This window comes from Podarcis raffonei, chromosome 2 (genome assembly GCF_027172205.1).
Source record: "Podarcis raffonei isolate rPodRaf1 chromosome 2, rPodRaf1.pri, whole genome shotgun sequence".
In the NCBI taxonomy this organism is placed as follows: Eukaryota; Metazoa; Chordata; class Lepidosauria; order Squamata; family Lacertidae; genus Podarcis; species Podarcis raffonei.
Genome location: NC_070603.1, coordinates 113,092,639 through 113,110,410, shown reverse-complemented (window position 1 = coordinate 113,110,410; position 17,772 = coordinate 113,092,639). Strand labels below are relative to the sequence as shown.

Here is a 17,772-nt window from a genome sequence, read left to right as displayed (position 1 = left end):
AATCCTCACCCCCCAAAAAAGGTCAACAACTCTGGGCAACCTTTCCTCTTTTTTTTTAATAAAAAAATTATTCATTTTTCTTTTTCATTCATTACATACATCTCAAATTCTTAACATTTACTCTATATTCCTCCCTTCCTAGGCTTCCCCAACACCCGCTTCTGGTTTGTTTCTCCTTTCACCCACTTTGCTACCTCCTAACAGAAAAAGTTACTAATAGCATAACATCAAACCTAAAAACATAAAAGTAAAAGTAAATACACCGTAATATTTCTCTATCTTCTACACATTTTCTAATACAAATAATGTGAATGTTTATTTAAATCCTGCCATCAAGTCTATCGACTTTCTTTGTTTCTGCAAGTACAGTGGTACCTCAGGTTAAGAACTTAATTCGTTCCGGAGGTCCGTTCTTAACCTGAAACTGTTCTTAACCTGAGGTACCACTTTAGCTAATGGGGGCCTCCCGCTGCCGCCGCACAATTTCTGTTCTCATCCTGAAGCAATGTTCTTAACCCAAGGTACTATTTCTGGGTTAGCGGAGTCTGTAACCTGGAGCGTATGTAACCTGAAGTGTATGTAACCCGAGGTACCACTATATAATATAAATGGTTCCCATTCCTTTTCCGCCGGGTGACCTTTTTTTCAACAACTTTGGGGACACCCGGCGGATCTTTGCAACCCGGCGCCGCATATGCTTAAGATGGCCCTGCAGGTGTGAGAGATGTTCTGAGAAGCAGTACGTACATATAGATTGTGTGTGTATAAATATGTTACAAGCAGGGCTTTTCTTAGCTGGAGCTTTTACTGGAGCTCAGTTCAGGCACCTCTCAGGCGCCATTGCCATTCTAAGAGAAGGAAGGAGGTGTTCGTGGTCAGTTCCAGCATCTCTTTTTCTGGAAATGTGGCACTGGTTACAAGTAAATATCAAAAGGAAATAAAGAAAATACTAAGAATATCATATAGTAAAAGGCCAGAGGCATTCCTTTTAGGAATTTTAAATGATGATATTCCAAAGGGCAAAACTAAATTTTTCTTATACGCGATATCTGCAGCAAGAAACCTGGTGGCTAAGTATTGGAAAGGAAATCAGTTACCCACTAGGGGAGAATGGTTATGTAAGCTTTCAGAATATTTAGAATTAGTCAAACTGACAGATATAATCGGTCAAAAACCAAAAAGTGAAGTGAAAAAGGAATGGGAGTGCCTAAATGAATACCTTAAAAGCCAAGGTTCGAGGACAGAAATCTGGCTGAGTCTGGAATAAACTTGTGAAGTGAAAGGATAAGAAAGAGGGATTTATATCTAGATGCCAGGATAGAGATGATAAGGAAAACAGGAAGACACAATGAGAGGTAAAGGAGGTGCTGTGGGATTGGTGGAAGTCAATGTTTGTTTTTCTTTTTAGTGTTTATATTATTAAATTGTAAGATTTGGATTTGGTTTTTTGTGTGTGTGTGCTTGTTTTTGTGTTTTGTTATTTTTTGTTGTGTGGAAAATACTAATAAAATTTATTGTTGTTGTTGTTTAGTCGTTTAGTCGTGTCCGACTCTTCGTGACCCCATGGACCAGAGCACGCCAGGCACTCCTGTCTTCCACTGCCTCCCTCAGTTTGGTCAAACTCATGCTGGTAGCTTCGAGAACACTGTCCAACCATCTCGTCCTCTGTCGTCCCCTTCTCCTTGTGCCCTCCATCTTTCCCAACATCAGGGTCTTTTCCAGGGAGTCTTCTCTTTTCATGAGGTGGCCAAAGTATTGGAGCCTCAGCTTCAGGATCTGTCCTTCCAGTGAGCATTCAGGGCTGATTTCCGTCAGAATGGATAGGTTTAGGTCCTAGGTTTAGATCCTTCATGGATCACTGCCTTGCCATGGCGAAGGGGCTTGAATAACTCAGAGAAGCTATGAGCTATGCCGTGCAGGGCCACCCAAGATGGACAGGTCATAGTGGAGAGTTTTGACTAAATGTGATCCACCTGGAGCAGGAACCGGCAAGCCACTCCAGTATCCCTGCCAAGAAAACTCCATGGACAATGACAACAGGCATATAAAAATTTATTATTAACAATATATAAATGGAGACTCGGAATGGGGAAAGGTAAATATATCATGTAGGTGCAGACAGCAAACATTGCACCCAAAAGTGGGGTAAGAGGACAAGGAGAGCCCACCAGATCAGGTCAAAGGACCAGCCTGTCCAGCTTTCCATTTTCTTATTTGCCAATCAGATGCCAATGGAGCGTGTGCAGCCAGGACCTGAGTACAATAGCCAGTTTTCCCACTTGCAGCTGTCAGAGGGAGACCACCTCTGGCACTGAATGCAGCGCACAGCCATCAAGGCTGGTAGCTTTATAGACAGCTTTATCCAATAACCCCTATTCAAACCCTCCGAGTTGATAGCCATCGCAGGCAATCCTTCTTTTGGACAGGAGTTAAGTTCCGAATCCCGCCGTGCGGGGCAGTGGAAGACACCTAAGCCCGTTCTGCCCCATTCCGTGGCATTTTTACAACACTTTGGGGCTGCTTCCAAGTTTGGCGTGTTAATGGAGAAATCTGATGGCTCCCTTGGACAAAAAAACAAGGACACCAGCCAGGAATACCAGAGCAAAACAGCAGCCAGTAGGCTTGGTCTTTATTGAAGACTGTCGCGACAGGACTCCCACCTGCCACAAGGTGGAACAAGATGGAAGCCCTGAACAAAAGAGAAGTTTTATTAGCTGCTAATCCCCATGTTACACCGCCCCAAACTACATCACTCATACATCATGGTTACATCATGAAAGGGGAGGTCTGGTGGCAGTAATCTGAGCATCCTGGACCCTGCCCCATGGTTCTCCTTTCCCTCCACCAAACACCCGTCAAGTGTAACAAAAGAGATATTTACATTTCCCTGTTTCCCAGCCAAATTAATCACACCCTTTTGTCTTCATCTGGGTTTGTTATTTCTGGAATGGCTACCTGTCTGGCACTCAGGTATCAGGATGCCAGGAATTATCACTCAGGCAGAGGGGCTGCTGAGTAGCTGAGCTCACATGTCTATATGAATTTCTGAAGTTTTCCCAGTGAGCCAGTACATAGATTCATTTATCAGCGAATTGTTACGTTTGGTATTGTGCAGCAAAGGCCCTTTGAATAGATAGGAGGAAACTGTGATGAAGTGTTTTGTGGGGACAAATCACAAAAGTCACAAAAGTGATTGTGCTGATTTTGGTAGCAGGCTGCATGTGCATGATATCTGCTGGAGGGGCAACCCCCCCAACCTATACATAAATTCCCGCAACAGGTGCCATGCATGATTGTACATCATTTGGACATGCCTAAATTGGTTGTTACCTGTGCCACATCTTCTGGTAGTAGATGCTCATAGTTTAACTGTGCTGTATGAAGTATTCTCTTTTGCCTCTAATGTTCTGCTTCATTTGAACCCCATGAGTTCCAATATTATTGTTTCCATTTATTAAATTTGTATCTCCCCCTTCATCCGAAGACCTCAAGGCGGCTCACAGCGTGTTCAACACGCCTGATTTTGCGCACACCTTTCATTTCCCCATCGCTCCCGCCTTTCTTTCCAACCTAAAAAGGCCCAGATGTTGCCACGCCCCTCCTAGGGGAGTTGTCCCAGCTCCATTATCATTTTGATCGCCCCCAAACTATCCCTATACCTTGAGCATAAGAGCGCGCCACGTCAGGTGCTGTCACGTGTACGCATATATACAGACGAAGACACAAACACGTGCACACAGCTCCTTGGGGATCGCAGCAGATCAGGTGGGCGGGGAGGGGAATATAATGTACATCCCCATCTGTCGTCGTCTCCCCAATAAATAAATTAATTGCTAGGATCTGGTGGGTGGCAGGAAATATTCCCGGGAGCCACTCCTAGTTTAAAGGAACCTAAGAAAAGATAATGGCTGTTTCTGGAGGAAAGAGATCTACCCCTCCCTCTTAGCCCAGGCCATCCATCTGACAGCAGCAAAAACATCCGGCTAAGGCACACCCCTCGGCCCATTGCCGCTCCTCGCTCAGCCAGTCCCGGAGGAGATTCCGGGGAACGGACTGCAAAGTCATTGCATTTGCCATCAGAAGCGAGAGCTGTCATTCTTCTGCTCCCGGGCGAGGCAGCCATGGACCACCCCGGGGGTCTCATCCAGGCGCTGTGCTTGGAAGCGACCTGCTCCATCTGCCTGGAGTTCTTCAAGGACCCGGTGATCCTCGACTGCGGGCACAATTTCTGCCAGGGCTGCCTGGCCCAGTGTTGCGAGGAGGGGGGCAAAAGCGTCTCTTGCCCCCAGTGTAGGGAAGCGGTCCCGAGAGAAAGCCCCCGGCCCAACTGGCAGCTGGCCAGCATGACAGAAATACTCCGGAAGCTGGAGGAAGAAGGGAGCGGGGCAGAAGCCAAGGAGGGGGGTTTGTGCCAGAAGCACCGGGAGCCCCTGAAGCTCTTCTGCAAGGAGGATCGGGTCCCTATCTGCGTGGTGTGCGACAAGTCCAAGGAGCACCGAGACCACCCCGTGATTCCCATAGAAGAGGTGACCCAGCAGGTAAGAAATCCCTGCTGTGGGGCATTATGGGGCAGTGACTTTGTTTTTCTTGTGGTGGATCTGTGCGGGAAATCACCGGGATCGTAAAGTGGTAGGGGACCTCAGAGGTCATCCATCCCAGCCCGCGGCTGCTGCTGCAGGAAATCCACGCCTACAACTTCCCTGATAGGTGGGCATGCAGTTCCTGCCCCCTGGAACAGCTTTCCCCGAACTGGTGCACGCCAGGGGTTTGGGACTACATCTCCCAGCAGTTCCAGCCAGTCAGGGATGATGGGAGATGCAGTGCATCTGAAGGGTGTCGGGGTGGCTGCTGTGGCAGGACAGGAAGCAAGTTTGATCCATCATCTACGTGGCAGGGCTTCGGATATCAGAAGGAGGCCGCCCTATTGCCTCGTCACCAGCTCTTCTCTAGGCTGAACATATCCCTCTCTGTGTTTATATTTATTTTATCACCTTGGCACCCCATTTTTCCTCCAATAAGTTGAAGAAACCGCAGTGGTTCAGATTTCAGAGTGGCTTAGCAGTCCATACCTCTTCATAGGGGGCGCTGGGAATTGTAGCTCTGGGAGCGGAATAGGGGGTCTCTTGACAACTCACAGCACCCCGTAACAAACTACATCTCCCAGAGTTCTCTGGGGGGAAGCCATGCCTGTTTAAAGAGGTATCACAGTGCTTTGACATGTATGCTGTCGATGGCTGTGCTCCAGCAGGGCTCTTACGGCGTTTGTCAACATTGCTATATTCATCATCAGCTTTTTAATAATAATAATAGTAATAATAACAATAATAATTTATTATTATTTATACTCCGTCCATCTGGGTGGACTTCCCCAGCCACTCTGGGTGGCTTACAACAAAATATTAAAATACAGTAATGCATCAAACATTAAAAGCTTCCCTAAACAGGGCTGCCTTCAGATGTCTTCTAAAAGTCTGGTAGTTGTTCTTCTCTTTGACATCTGGTGGGAGGGTGTTGCACAGGGCAGGTGCCACTACCGAGAAGGCCCTCTGCCTGGTTCCCTGTAACTTGGCTTCTTGCAGCGAGGGAACCGCCAGAAGACCCTCGGAGCTGGACCTCAGTGTCTGGGCAGAACGATGGGGGTGGAGACTCTCCTTCAGGTATACTGGGTCAAGGCCGTTTAGGGCTTTAAAGGTCAGCACCAACACTTTGAATTGTGCTCGGAAACGCACATTCAGTACACCACACTTCTGTTTGCAGCACAGTCCTACACAGATCTACTCAGAGGTAAGTCCCACTGGTTTCTATGGGGATCACTCCCAGATAAATGAATACAAGACTACAGCTTTATTCTCCTTTTTCCTGGAAGAATTTGTATTGCTTCATTGGGCTCGGTTTGCGGTTATAATCTAAGAGCGCATGCCGTTTTCCTTCCATTCACAAACTTTGGTTGAAGCTGCTCTCTCATAGAGTATAGTTCTTCAAAAGAAAAAAGAGAGAAATCTTCAGGTGTCCACTCCTGAAAAGAAACACCCCTTTCTCTTTTTCCTTATTCCCCCCTCCATATTTTCTCCTCTCTCGTTTACTCATTTGTTGTTGTTGTTGTTTTTAATGCATTTTTATTAGAGATTTTCTTGGTTTACAAAAGTATGTGCAATGTCTCTCTCTCTCTCTCTCTCTCTTTTTCCAAGTAACATTTTTTACAGATCAGTTTCATTTGTTGAGATATTAGGAAGAAGAGGGGGGAGGGGGGAAAGGGGAGGCGGTGGGGGGGTGGCGAAGTTTCTGTTATACTTAATATATGTGGGGTTTTGTGTCAGCATCACTTGTGCAGGTTCTGTGCTGTTCACTTGTGTTCCTTTGGTGGTGAGAGAGGTTGGGGTTGGCCTAGGGTGTGGTTGTTTGTTTGTGATTGGCTGTGGTGATCTTTGTTTTCATGTGTGAGTGGGGTGGGTGGGTGTTTTGGATCAGGTTAGCCATATTGATTTGTAGGCTGTTGGTGGATTTTTGTCGTTGTCCTGTTGGGCTGTGTATGTGATAAAGGGGAGCCATACCGGGGTAAAGGCGTCTTCTTCTGTTTGTCCCCGTGTCAGTTTCAGTTTATTGGTTAGTTTTTCTAGTAAGGCTGTTTCCCATACTATTTGGTACCGTTGGTCCATGCTTACTCCTGACAGGTCTCTCCAGTGTATGGTTATGGTGTTTCTGGCTGCTGAAAGTAGGTGGGTTGTGAGTTCTTTGTGGTGTAAATGGGCACTATTGTATTAGAAGATGTTTAGTAAGGCCAATTCTGGGGTGATTTCTAATGCTCATTTGTGAACATTGAAATGAGAGAGGGTTCAGCGTTACCCTAGTTGTTGTAATAAATACATAACTGCACATTGTGCCTGGGTCTCCAGTTAAGCGTGGCCCAAAAGATGCAACTTGCAAATAAAATGCGGACAAAAATACCTTCTTAAATACCCATTTGAGCAGAGAAGATGTGAAAGGCCCATGTCTCAAAAGAGCTCCCTGATTTATCCAAGGCAAAATACGGAGGACAGTTTGCTAGTCCTGCAGCCATATCAAACATGGCTTTCAAAGGAAATTAATCAGTGGCATCAATAATTCTCCATATAAACATTCTTTCTTTTCTTTTCTTTTTGCTTCTCGAGGAAAAGGCTGAGCTGAAGTGTTTGGAAAAAGAGAGAGAAATTCTGGCGGATCGGAAACTAGCTGAAGAACTAAGAAGCAAAGAATGTCTGGTAAGTGCTTATTCTTAAGGTACAACGTTCCCCTAGCTAGAGCAGCTGTTTTGGACTACAACTCCCATCAGCCCCAGTCTGCGTGGCCAGGGGTCAGGGATTATGGCAGATGTAGTATTTAAAAAAACAACATACAGTGGTACCTCGGGTTACAGATGCTTCAGGTTACATACTCCGCTAACCCAGAAATAGTACCTCAGGTTAAGAACTTTACCTCAGGATGAGAACAGAAATCGTGCGGCGGCAGCGGAAGGCCCCGTTAGCTAAAGTGCTACCTCAGGTTAAGAATAGTTTCAGGTTAAGAACAGACCTCCAGAACGAATTAAGTTCTTAACCCGAGGTACCACTGTATAGAGGACAAGAGCAGATTATAGTCTTTGCCTAGAAGACTCCTCATGCCCCCAAAAGACATCTCAACATTAGGCTGATTGGTGTTCCAGGCTGACCTCTAGCTGAAGAGTCAAGTGTGGACTACGAGCCATTGGCACATTTGCAGGCATCTTTGTAACGCAGAGTTGGTCTGCCGATGGGCCTGGTGCCAGAAGCCTGTTCCCCACAGAGCACATCCTTGGGGATACTGCCATCTTCCATTCTGTAGACATGACCAAGTCAACGTAGACATCACTAAGACAGGAGTACATACATTCCGGGGATGTAGGCTTGGGAGATCACATCTTTGTCTGGATTTCCATCCTGCCCCGCCATGCTCAAAATCAGGGGTAGGCAAACTAAGGCCCGGGGGCCAGATGAGGCCCAATCGCCTTCTCAGTCTGGCCCACGGACGGTCCAAGAATCAGCATGTTTTTACCTGAGTAGAATGTGTCCTTTTATTTAAAATGCATCTCTGGGTTATTTGTGAGGCCTGCCTGGTGTTTTTACATGAGTTGAATGTGTGCTTTTATTTAAAATGCAACTCTGGGTTATTTGTGGGGTACAGTGGTACCTCAGGTTACATATGCTTCAGGTTACATACACTTCAGGTTACAGACTCCGCTAACCCAGAAATAGTGCTTCAGATTAAGAACTTTGCTTCAGGATGAGAACAGAAATCATGCTCTGGCGGCGCGGCAGCAGTGGGAGGCCCCATTAGCTAAAGTGGTGCTTCAGGTTAAGAACAGTTTCAGGTTAAGAACGGACCTCTGGAACGAATTAAGTACTTAACCTGAAGTACCATTGTATAGGAATTCATTCATTTCCCCCCCAAAATATAGTCCCGCCCACCACATGGTCTGAGGGACGGTGGACCGGCCCATGGCTGAAAAAGGTTGCTGACCCCTGCTCAAAATCTTCCTGACAGAGCACATGTGGAAGGCCTTGAGATGTTTATCCTACGTCACTTGGGAATCACAGGCGGGGAGAGGGTTGGCGCCTTCTTCTCTTCAGGAGTTATACACCTGCATGTAGGAACCAGCCCTCCGTGGTTACGGCCCGTCGTTGACAATTTCTGTGTTTCCCTCCCCGCCAGACGGAATTAGAAATGGAGAAGCAGAGGGTCGTGTCTGCCTTTGAGCGAATGTACAACTTCCTGGAAGAAATGGAGCTCCTCAGGCTGGCCAAGCTCGAAGGCCTAAAGAAAGAGGTGGAAGTGATCCAGAAGGAAAACCTCACCAGACTCACAGAAGAGATTTCCCATCTCAGTAACCTGATCACTGAAGTGGAGAGGAACTGCCAGCAGCCGGAAAACGAATTTCCACAGGTGAGGCTGAGTTTGGCTCCAGAGGTACACAATAGAAACGTCTTTTCATTTTGCCCCCATTGGATAAGCCCAGATCATGTCCACCTTCGCTCTTCAAATGACACATATACTCACTTCTGTTACCCATATATGATTTCCTTGATGATTCCCCCCCCCCCGGTTCTTCTGTTAAATTATGCCTTTATAGTGGTCGTTTATAGCACCATTTATTGTTGTTTAGTCATGTCCAACTCTTCGTGACCCCATGGACCAGAGCACGCCAGGCACGCCTGTCTTCCACTGCCTCCCGCAGTTTGGTCAAACTCATGTTGGTTTGAGAACACTGTCCAACCATCTCGTCCTCTGTCGCCCCCTTCTCCTTGTGCCCTCCATCTTTCCCAGCATCAGTGTCTTCTCCAGGGACTCTTCTCTTCTCATGAGGTGGCCAAAGTATTGGAGCCTCAGCTTCAGGATCTGTCCTTCCAGTGAGCACTCAGGGCTGATTTCCTTCAGAATGGAGAGGTTTGATCTTCTTGCAGTCCATGGGACTCTCAAGAGTCTCCTCCAGCACCATAATTCAAAAGCATCAATTCTTTGGCAATCAGCCTTCTTTATGATCCAGCTCTCACTTCCATACATCACTACTGGGAAAACCATAGCTTTAACTATACGGACCTTTGTCGGCAAGGTGATGTCTCTGCTTTTTAAGATGCTGTCTAGGTTTGTCATTGCTTTTCTCCCAAGAAGCAGGCGTCTTTTAATTTCGTGACTGCTGTCACCATCTGCACTGATCATGGAGCCCAAGAAAGTAAAATCCCTCACTGCCTCCATTTCTTTCCCTTCTATTTGCCAGGAGGTGATGGGACCAGTGGCCATGATCTTCGTTTTTTTGATGTTGAGCCTCAGACCATATTTTGCGCTCTCCTCTTTCACCCTCATTAAAAGGTTATTTAATTCCTCCTCAGTTTGTGCCATCAAAGTTGTGTCATCTGCATATCTGAGGTTGTTGATATTGCTTCCAGCAATCTTAATTCCGGTTTGGGATTCATCCAGCCCAGTCTTTTGCATGATGAATTCTGCATATAAGTTAAATAAACAGGGAGACAATATACAGCCTTGTTGTACTCCTTTCCCAATTTTGAACCAATCAGTTGTTCCATATCCAGTTCTAACTGTAGCTTCTTGTCCCACAGAGAGATTTCTCAGGAGACAGATGAGGTGATCAGGCACTCCCATTTCTTTAAGAACTTGCCATAGTTTGCTGTGGTCGACACAGTCAAAGGCTTTTGCATAGTCAATGAAGCAGAAGTAGATGTCTTTCTGGAACTCTCTAGCTCTCTCCATAATCCAGCGCATGTTTGCAATTTGGTCTCTGGTTCCTCTGCCCCTTCGAAATCCAGCTTGCACTTCTGGGAGTTCTCAAGGATTCTGCTTTTAAACAATCATAGAGAACTTTCAAAAATGTGTTTAAGGTGGGGAAAGAAACTGAAGTGGGGAGATTTGGGGCACGGCGCTCATGATATCGCAAACACTCAGCCGTTCAGTGCTCTGCATATAACCCCTTTTGCTTCCAGCTGGCAGAATTTGCACACACAGCCGATACTCAAGAGACGACTGTTCACATGGCAAGTAATCTCGGGGAGGATTAATTCCTGCTTTTTACAAACCAAGATAAAAAGACCATTCCCAACTCCCTTTACAAGAAAGGGGAAGTCTTCTTGAATCATAAGATTAGAAATAAAGTTGACACAAACGTGGGGAGTGGCAGTTCCATTTTCAAGGCGGAAGGAAAAAACATTAATTCCCAGCAGAATAACAAGCAATCCAGCCTGTGTTGTGTTTGTGCAGCTGAACAGAACTCTTTCTCCCCCTTCTTCCCATGCTGTCAGGACATCAAAAAGGTTTTGAGCAGGTAAGTGGCACTTTCTCACTCCTTGAGTCATAGAACCATCAAATTGTAGAGTTGGAAGGGACCCTGAGGGTCATCTAGTCCAACCCCCAAGGAAGGAATCTTTTGCCTGAAATTAATAAGAGTCTTATGCTCTACCAACCAAGGCATCCCAGGTACTGTCGTAGAATCAGAGAGTGGAAAGGGGCTTCCTAGCCCACCTAGTTTCAACCCTGTGTTTGATGCTGTCGAGAACAGTGCTTTTTGGGGGGGGGTGCAGGGGTACGTATACCCCTAAACGTTTTGTGAATCTTTGTACTTTTGTCCATTTATTGTATTTATTTCCCCCGATTTGAACTCTCAAATGGTGATTTTCTTGAGTCAAAATGAGAGTTACCCCTAAACATTTCTTAAGGGGAAAAAAACTGGTCAAGAATATTTTGATAGGGAGGAAGGGGGATTCTTGGCCAAACCCAGCACAAAGCCAAATGCAAAGTTCATTATTTAGATAAAAATAAATCAAGTGCAGAGGTTTAGGGTGGGAGATAACCTAGCTTGGCAGCAGTATGTGTGAAAAGGATCTTGGGATTGTAAATCCCTGAAAAGGATCTTGGGGTCGTAATTGATCACAAACTGAGTCAGCAGTGTGATGCAGTGATGGAGACAAGGGCTGGGTGATATCAGACTGTGAAGCCAGCCAGTGCCTCCATCCTTATTTCAGACATCATGATATATTGCAATGTTTAGCTGCTGATATATCACAATGTTGAAAACCAGATATTGCCCAGCCTTAATGGATACCTCTTTGTAACAAAGAAATAACAAGTACAGTGGACGCTCGGGTTGCGAATGTGATCTGTGCGGGAAGCACGTTCGCAACCCACAGCGTCCGCAACCCACAGCGCCGTGTCTGCACATGCGCGGGTTGCGATTTGGCACTTCTGCGCATGCGCAAAGTGTGATTTAGCGCTTCTGCACATGTCCAAGCGCTGAAACCTGGAAGTAACCCGTTCCTGTACTTCTGGGTTCGGCGCGGTGCACAACCCGAAATTGCGCAACCCGAAGCATCTGTAACCTGAGGTATGATCGTATTATTATTATTATTATTATTATTATTATTATTATTATTACTACACCTCCCTCTGAATCCAGTTTCCCATCTTCTACACTAGGGGTGGCTGTCTGGCCCTCTCTCCAAGCCACACTTCTTGCTGGGTGTGTTTTGCACCCCAAATGTTTTTGCCTTGCTGGAATGTCCTTGCACTCTGATCATGCCTCTTGCTTGTGTGGAGGGAGGAGAAAGAGGCGAGGGGTGGGCGTTGTACCTGTGTGCAAAAATGAGCCTACTGCACCGCCCCACCCACTTTTGTCTTTGACCCTGCCCACCATTGAAAAGTTGCCCAAGAAGGAATGTTCTTCACCCTGAGATTTCCAGCAACAGAGCTATCTCCACGGGGCTCTCAGGAATCTGTGAACCGTTTTGTGGGGCGTGTCTGGTGGAGATGATGTCTCCTTAGGTTTCAGAGGAGCTCCATATGGGGCAAACCCGGGAATGGATCTGTATCCTCAGGATAGCTCTCCTCAGAGGAGTTTGCCTGGGCAGGGGCCATGGCAGACTTCTCTGTTTTACCTGCTTCCCCTGCAGATATGAGAAAGGGCAAGTGAGACAGCTGGTGGACCTTTCTCCAGGACTGGAAGAGAAGTTCAGGATTTACTCTCAGACGAATTCTGCTCTGGAAGAAGCTATGGAGAAATATAAAGGTATTGGTGGTAGTCACGGGATCTGAGGGGAGGGGGCTGGGTATAGACCTTTGAGAGGCTACCAGCTCTGGGATATGAGGAAAGAGAGGCCCTTGATGAAGAGGAAGTGGTTCTCCTGTGGTTCCTCCAGATGTCTGAACTGGCGTCCCAATAAATATTGTCCCCTTCCATTCCATTCCACTCCACTTTGGTGGATCTTTTGATGAGCTTGCATTAAAGGCAAGCTGGTTGCTTTCCTCACAAAATAATCTGTGGGCATCAGGGTGAAAGAATCTCGTCTCCCACCATCCATATCTGTTTCTGAGGAGAATGTAGCTTGATGCCATTGCTCTCTTGAGAGGCACCTGGCGGGGCAAGAAAGAGCCTGTGGCAACTTAAAGATCAAAAGATATATTTATTATGGCGTACAATTTTGTGGTTCTTCAGTCCATGAAAGCTTCGGCCAGAACAAATAAATGGGTTAGTCTGCAAGGTGCCACAGGACTCCTTCAACACTATACTTAATTTTGTGTAAGTGAGACTCTTGTGTGGTTTTCAGTTCTTTTTTTCTCTCTTTCTCGCATGAATTTACACATTGCTATCTACAGTATATGGTGGTCTGAGTAAATTTGTCATCCTTTTCTCCACATGGCAGAATCTCTGGAGGAAGCAGTAAACAAAGGTAGTTTTCTGGGAATGTACGGGAAGGGAAATTTTGATGGGAGATGGTGCTTGAGATAGAGGTTGCTTCCACACTAGAATGTGGGCTGTGGTTCTTCTTTTCCAAAAGTGAAAATATAATTTGTTCTTCATGACCAGTTCTATAAAGCTTATACACAAATAACTCCTGTTCAGCAAAGGTTCTTTGCAACATGAATTAGAAGTTTTCTCTTTGCAAGGTCTGCTTTTTTTTGTTGCCTACTGATTAGTGTGGCTGGGAGATCAGAGATTAGCTGGCTTCTGTCACTCATCAAGTAGTTGTTTTAGAGATCCAGATTCCATGCACTATTTTTTCTGTTTCTGTTTTGATCGAGAAATAGCACTATTTCATTGAGAACGGGTGAGAGGGAGAGAGAAGGAAAAGTCTAAGACCCAGAGAAGAGAAATTCTGGACCATTTAATCACTAATCCTACAAACACCCTGAACCAGAAACAATAAAACAAGGAGAACAGGAATCTTTTAATTAAAGTCACACTAGTCTTTGAAAGCCTCAAAAGTGCTCTGTCTGTCCAGACTGTTTTATCATAAAAATGATCATTAAAAAAAACCAATGAAAAATTGGGTGTACAGCAAAGAAAACACTGGAATGCAACAATTTAGCAACAATGATAGATTCTCCTTAAAGACTGAGTGAACAAAGGATAGTAATTTAAGAAACAGGAAAAAAGACCTAGTGTAGAAACAACCAGGGTTAAAAGGTTGCCCTCTCTGATAATGGAAACCACATCCGAGAATTCAAAAAAACCAACAATTAACTAAATGCAGTTCTAATTGAAATGTGAACATGATTAGTTTAGTGTGAGAGGTTTCACTCCCTCTTGAAACATTAAATGACAGACCACTCTGTGTATGATGGTGTCTGATTTAATTTGTCTCTCTTTCCCCTGCACAACAGAGTCTCTGAATCAAGACTTGTACAAAGGTAACTATATGCATAGAACTAAAAATAAAATAAAAAAGTGGGAAACTTTTGATGGGGGATGGAGGCTCAGCAGCAGCCCCACATTGAAGTATTTAATTGAGTTATGTCAGGTCAGGGCTGGGGCCCTCCAGGCGCTGTCAGACTCCAACTCCCATCAGCCCCAGCCAGCATCATCAATGCTAGGGCATGATGGGAGTTGTAGTCCAAAACATGGAAGGCATCAGGTTGGAGAATGATATCCTCCAGAGCTTTCAGATGCCCCAGACAGCGTGACTGTAATGACTGGCGGAAATCCTACAAATCTCCTCAGAGGGCACCAGGCTGCCAAAATCTGGTCTGGAGAAAGGAGACATTATGAGAAGTGGGGGTGGGGAGGACCACAGGCCCTGGTAGCCAAAGCAGGCCTCAAGGCCTATCTTATCTGGCCCCCTCCAGACTCTCCCTAGGCAAACCCCTATCACTGGCCTTCCCTGAATGTGTTTGCCTGGCTAGAAGGTGTCCGCCAACTGCCGCAATGCCTCTTGCATGCCTAGATGAAGATGTGTGTGTATGTTGTGTGTGTGGAGGCCTTTGGTTTTTGCATGGCTGGAATATCACCTAGTGTGGAGGTCAGAGTTGCATCTGCTACCCCGCCCACTTTTCCATTTGACCCCGCCCACCACTGGCCTCTGGAAGGTTGCCCAGGATGAAATGTGGCCCTCGGAAGCTGAAAAAGTTCCCCCCAGATCCGCTCTAGCCTCTGAGACTAGTCTTTCCAAGGATTTAATACACCCTGCTCTTCTTTCTGTCTATCTATCATCTATCTATCTATCTATCTATCTATCTATATCTATCTATCATCTATCTATCTATATCTATCTATCTATCTATCTATCATCTATCTACCTATCTATCATCTATCTATCTATCTATCTATCTATCTATCTATCTATCATCATCATCTATCTATCTATATCTACCTATCTATCATCTATCTATCTATCTATGTATCTATCATCTATCTATCTATCTATCTATCATCTATCTATCTATCATCTACCTATCTATCATCTATCTATCTATCTATCTATCTATCTATCTATCTATCTATCATCATCTATCTATCTATATCTACCTATCTATCATCTATCTATCTATCTATCTATCTATCATCTATCTCTATTATCTATCTATCTATCTATCTATCTATCTATCTATCTATCTATCATCTATCTATCTATCTGTCTATCTATCTATCTATCTATCTATCTATCATCATCTATCTATCTATCATCTATCTATCTACCTTCCCCTCTGCAGTGAATTTCACTCTGGATCCTGACACCGCAAACCCCTTCCTCATCCTTTCTGAGGACCTGAAGAGTGTGAGAAGAGGGAGTCGATACCAATCCGTGCCCGACAACCCCGAGAGATTCGACATCATGATGAGCGTGTTGGGCCGCGAAAGATTTGCTTCGGGGAGACACTGGTGGGAGGTGGAGGTGGAGGAAAATTTGGGCCGGTGGGCCGTGGGGGTTGCGAGAGAGTCCGTGAGAAGGAAGGGGCAGGTCCGCATAAGCCCGGACGAGGGGTTCTGGGCTGTGGGGAAGTCGTTCCACAACAGCCACGACTTATCCTCCCTGTGCCAAATTCTGGCTTTCACATCCCCAAAGCCAACCCCCTTGATCTTGAGGCGTAACAAGCTCAGGAAGATCCGAGTCTCCCTGAGCTACGAAGAGGGTCGTGTGGAGTTCTTTGACGTCGATTCGGACGACCCGATCTTCGCTTTCCAGCTGGCCTCGTTCTCTGGGGAGAAGATCCTCCCCTTTTTCCGGGTGTGGAGAGGGGTCAGGTTGAAGTGCTGAATTCTAAGGGCAAATCTTCCCCCATCTCAGCTACAGTAACTTCCACCGTCCTGAAAGGTGACGTTCTAGCGCTTTCTCTACACCCAGGCAAGGAGCTTACGGTCTTAGCGGCTTCCCAACAGTAATGGTGTCTCCCAGTCCTAGATCTTAACTTCCATCGGCGATGAGAGAAAACAGAATCAATGTGAAAACCTAAACGAAACAGGTGGGATTAGAGACTCCCTACATTGGGCATGGGGAACCAGTGGCCCTCCAGACGGTGCTGGGCTCCAGCTTCCCTCAGCCCCAATTAGCATGGCGGATGGTGAGGGATTATGGGAGTTGTAGTCCCAACAACTGGAGGGTCAGAACCTCCCCAATCCTGCCCTACAGCTTCAGTCCTGGCTGTTATTTAAAACCTTTTCCTCCCCCAGCTATATATTTTTGGCAGGGCCTTTAGAAGACACACCAAAGGGGGAAAAGTTCAGCTATGGTGGACTTCTGTTTATTAATGATTCCACTTTTCTACCATAAGGCGGCTTGTATGGGATTTGTAGTAGTCGCCCACAGATCAGGTGCAGAGCTGCTTGGCTTCAACTCGTGCCCTTCAGTTACTGCAGCTCCATCGATTGAATCTTGCCATTCAGGAGTCAAAGCGGGGAAACTTGGTCCTGCCTCTGGAGAGGGGAGGTACATCTGCCTCAACCTAAGATGGGGAATCTTGATTCCCATCAGCCCTTGTATTGCAAATCAGGCTTTGTAGGAGTCCAACGACATTGAGTTCCCCCATTCCCTTCTAGGAATTGAACTGCAACTGGAAACCAGAAGTGTGGGTGAAGCTTTTTGATAATATCTCTTTGGGGTCAGGTAATGTGCTAAGCTTTCTGGGGGCCATTTTTGTTCTGATGGCAAGTTAGACAGGAGCCCTTCATGAGCACTGACAAGAGGATAAGGCATAGAGATCAAGCCACTTAGGTGATGGTAGCTTTTTCCTCCCCCCCCCCAATAAATTTTTATTATTTTCTTTACACAATCATTCTTACAATACAATACATTAATCAACATATAAACATTTTTGCTCTGCCGAGCATGCAACTTCCCTCCTTCCCTTCAGCTGGTATCCCTTATCAAATCCAATCACGTATTTTAACTTTTTACTTCTTATCTACATTGTAGGAGTTATATCAGTCCTGCTAGTGTCTTTAAAGTTTTATGGTTATCCTTTAAGTATACAATAAATTTACTCCCATAGCTTGTTCCATAGCGCAGGGAATGTGGAGACATTTCCATCTGTACCTCCGTCTTTGAGATGGACCTTAATTTGCAAACATCTTCTATTTGTGCTGTTTTCTCCTCCGTATCATTGGCATGTTATTTACAGTGCCAAGTCCTGTAGCATAACATAAATAAAAATCTGCTTGGCAAACACTTCTGACAACCTTAGGCTTTTTTCACTCTCTGGTTATGCTTGGGGGGGGGGGGGACTGGAAGCTGCTTCCCGCAATAGTTTCTAATTTTCAGTTGTTTGGAGTCTGGGAAGGTAAGTACAATCTCTTGGCAGGAAGGCTGACAGAATATAAGGCATGTGTACAGGGTGTTGGAGGAGACTCTTGAGAGTCCCATGGACTGCAAGAAGATCCAACCTATCCATTCTGAAGGAAATCAGCCCTGAGTGCTCACTGGAAGGACAGATCCTGAAGCTGAGGCTCCAATACTTTGGCCACCTCATGAGAAGAGAAAACTCCCTGGAAAAGACCCTGATGTT

The 17,772-nt window shown here is 45.7% G+C and overlaps 1 protein-coding gene across 4 annotated transcripts in view; it reads left to right on the top strand.

Moving 5' to 3' along the window:
* Positions 1-3,797: 3,797 nt before the first annotated feature.
* Positions 3,798-17,772, top strand: part of LOC128409053 (zinc finger protein RFP-like) — a 203,179-nt gene continuing 189,204 nt past the window's right edge. The window contains exons 1-8 of one of the 4 annotated variants that reach the window (XM_053379249.1): positions 3,798-4,538; positions 7,155-7,238; positions 8,704-8,934; positions 10,803-10,825; positions 12,447-12,562; positions 13,197-13,223; positions 14,158-14,184; positions 15,484-17,296. In XM_053379249.1, the coding sequence (XP_053235224.1) occupies positions 4,122-4,538; positions 7,155-7,238; positions 8,704-8,934; positions 10,803-10,825; positions 12,447-12,562; positions 13,197-13,223; positions 14,158-14,184; positions 15,484-16,028 (1,470 nt within the window). In that variant the 5' untranslated portion in view covers positions 3,798-4,121 and the 3' untranslated portion in view covers positions 16,029-17,296. Of the gene's footprint in view, positions 4,539-7,148; positions 7,239-8,703; positions 8,935-10,802; positions 10,826-12,446; positions 12,563-13,196; positions 13,224-14,157; positions 14,185-15,483; positions 17,297-17,772 lie in introns of those variants that run through there. The other 3 variants (XR_008329179.1, XM_053379248.1, XM_053379250.1) reach the window with 3 other exon arrangements.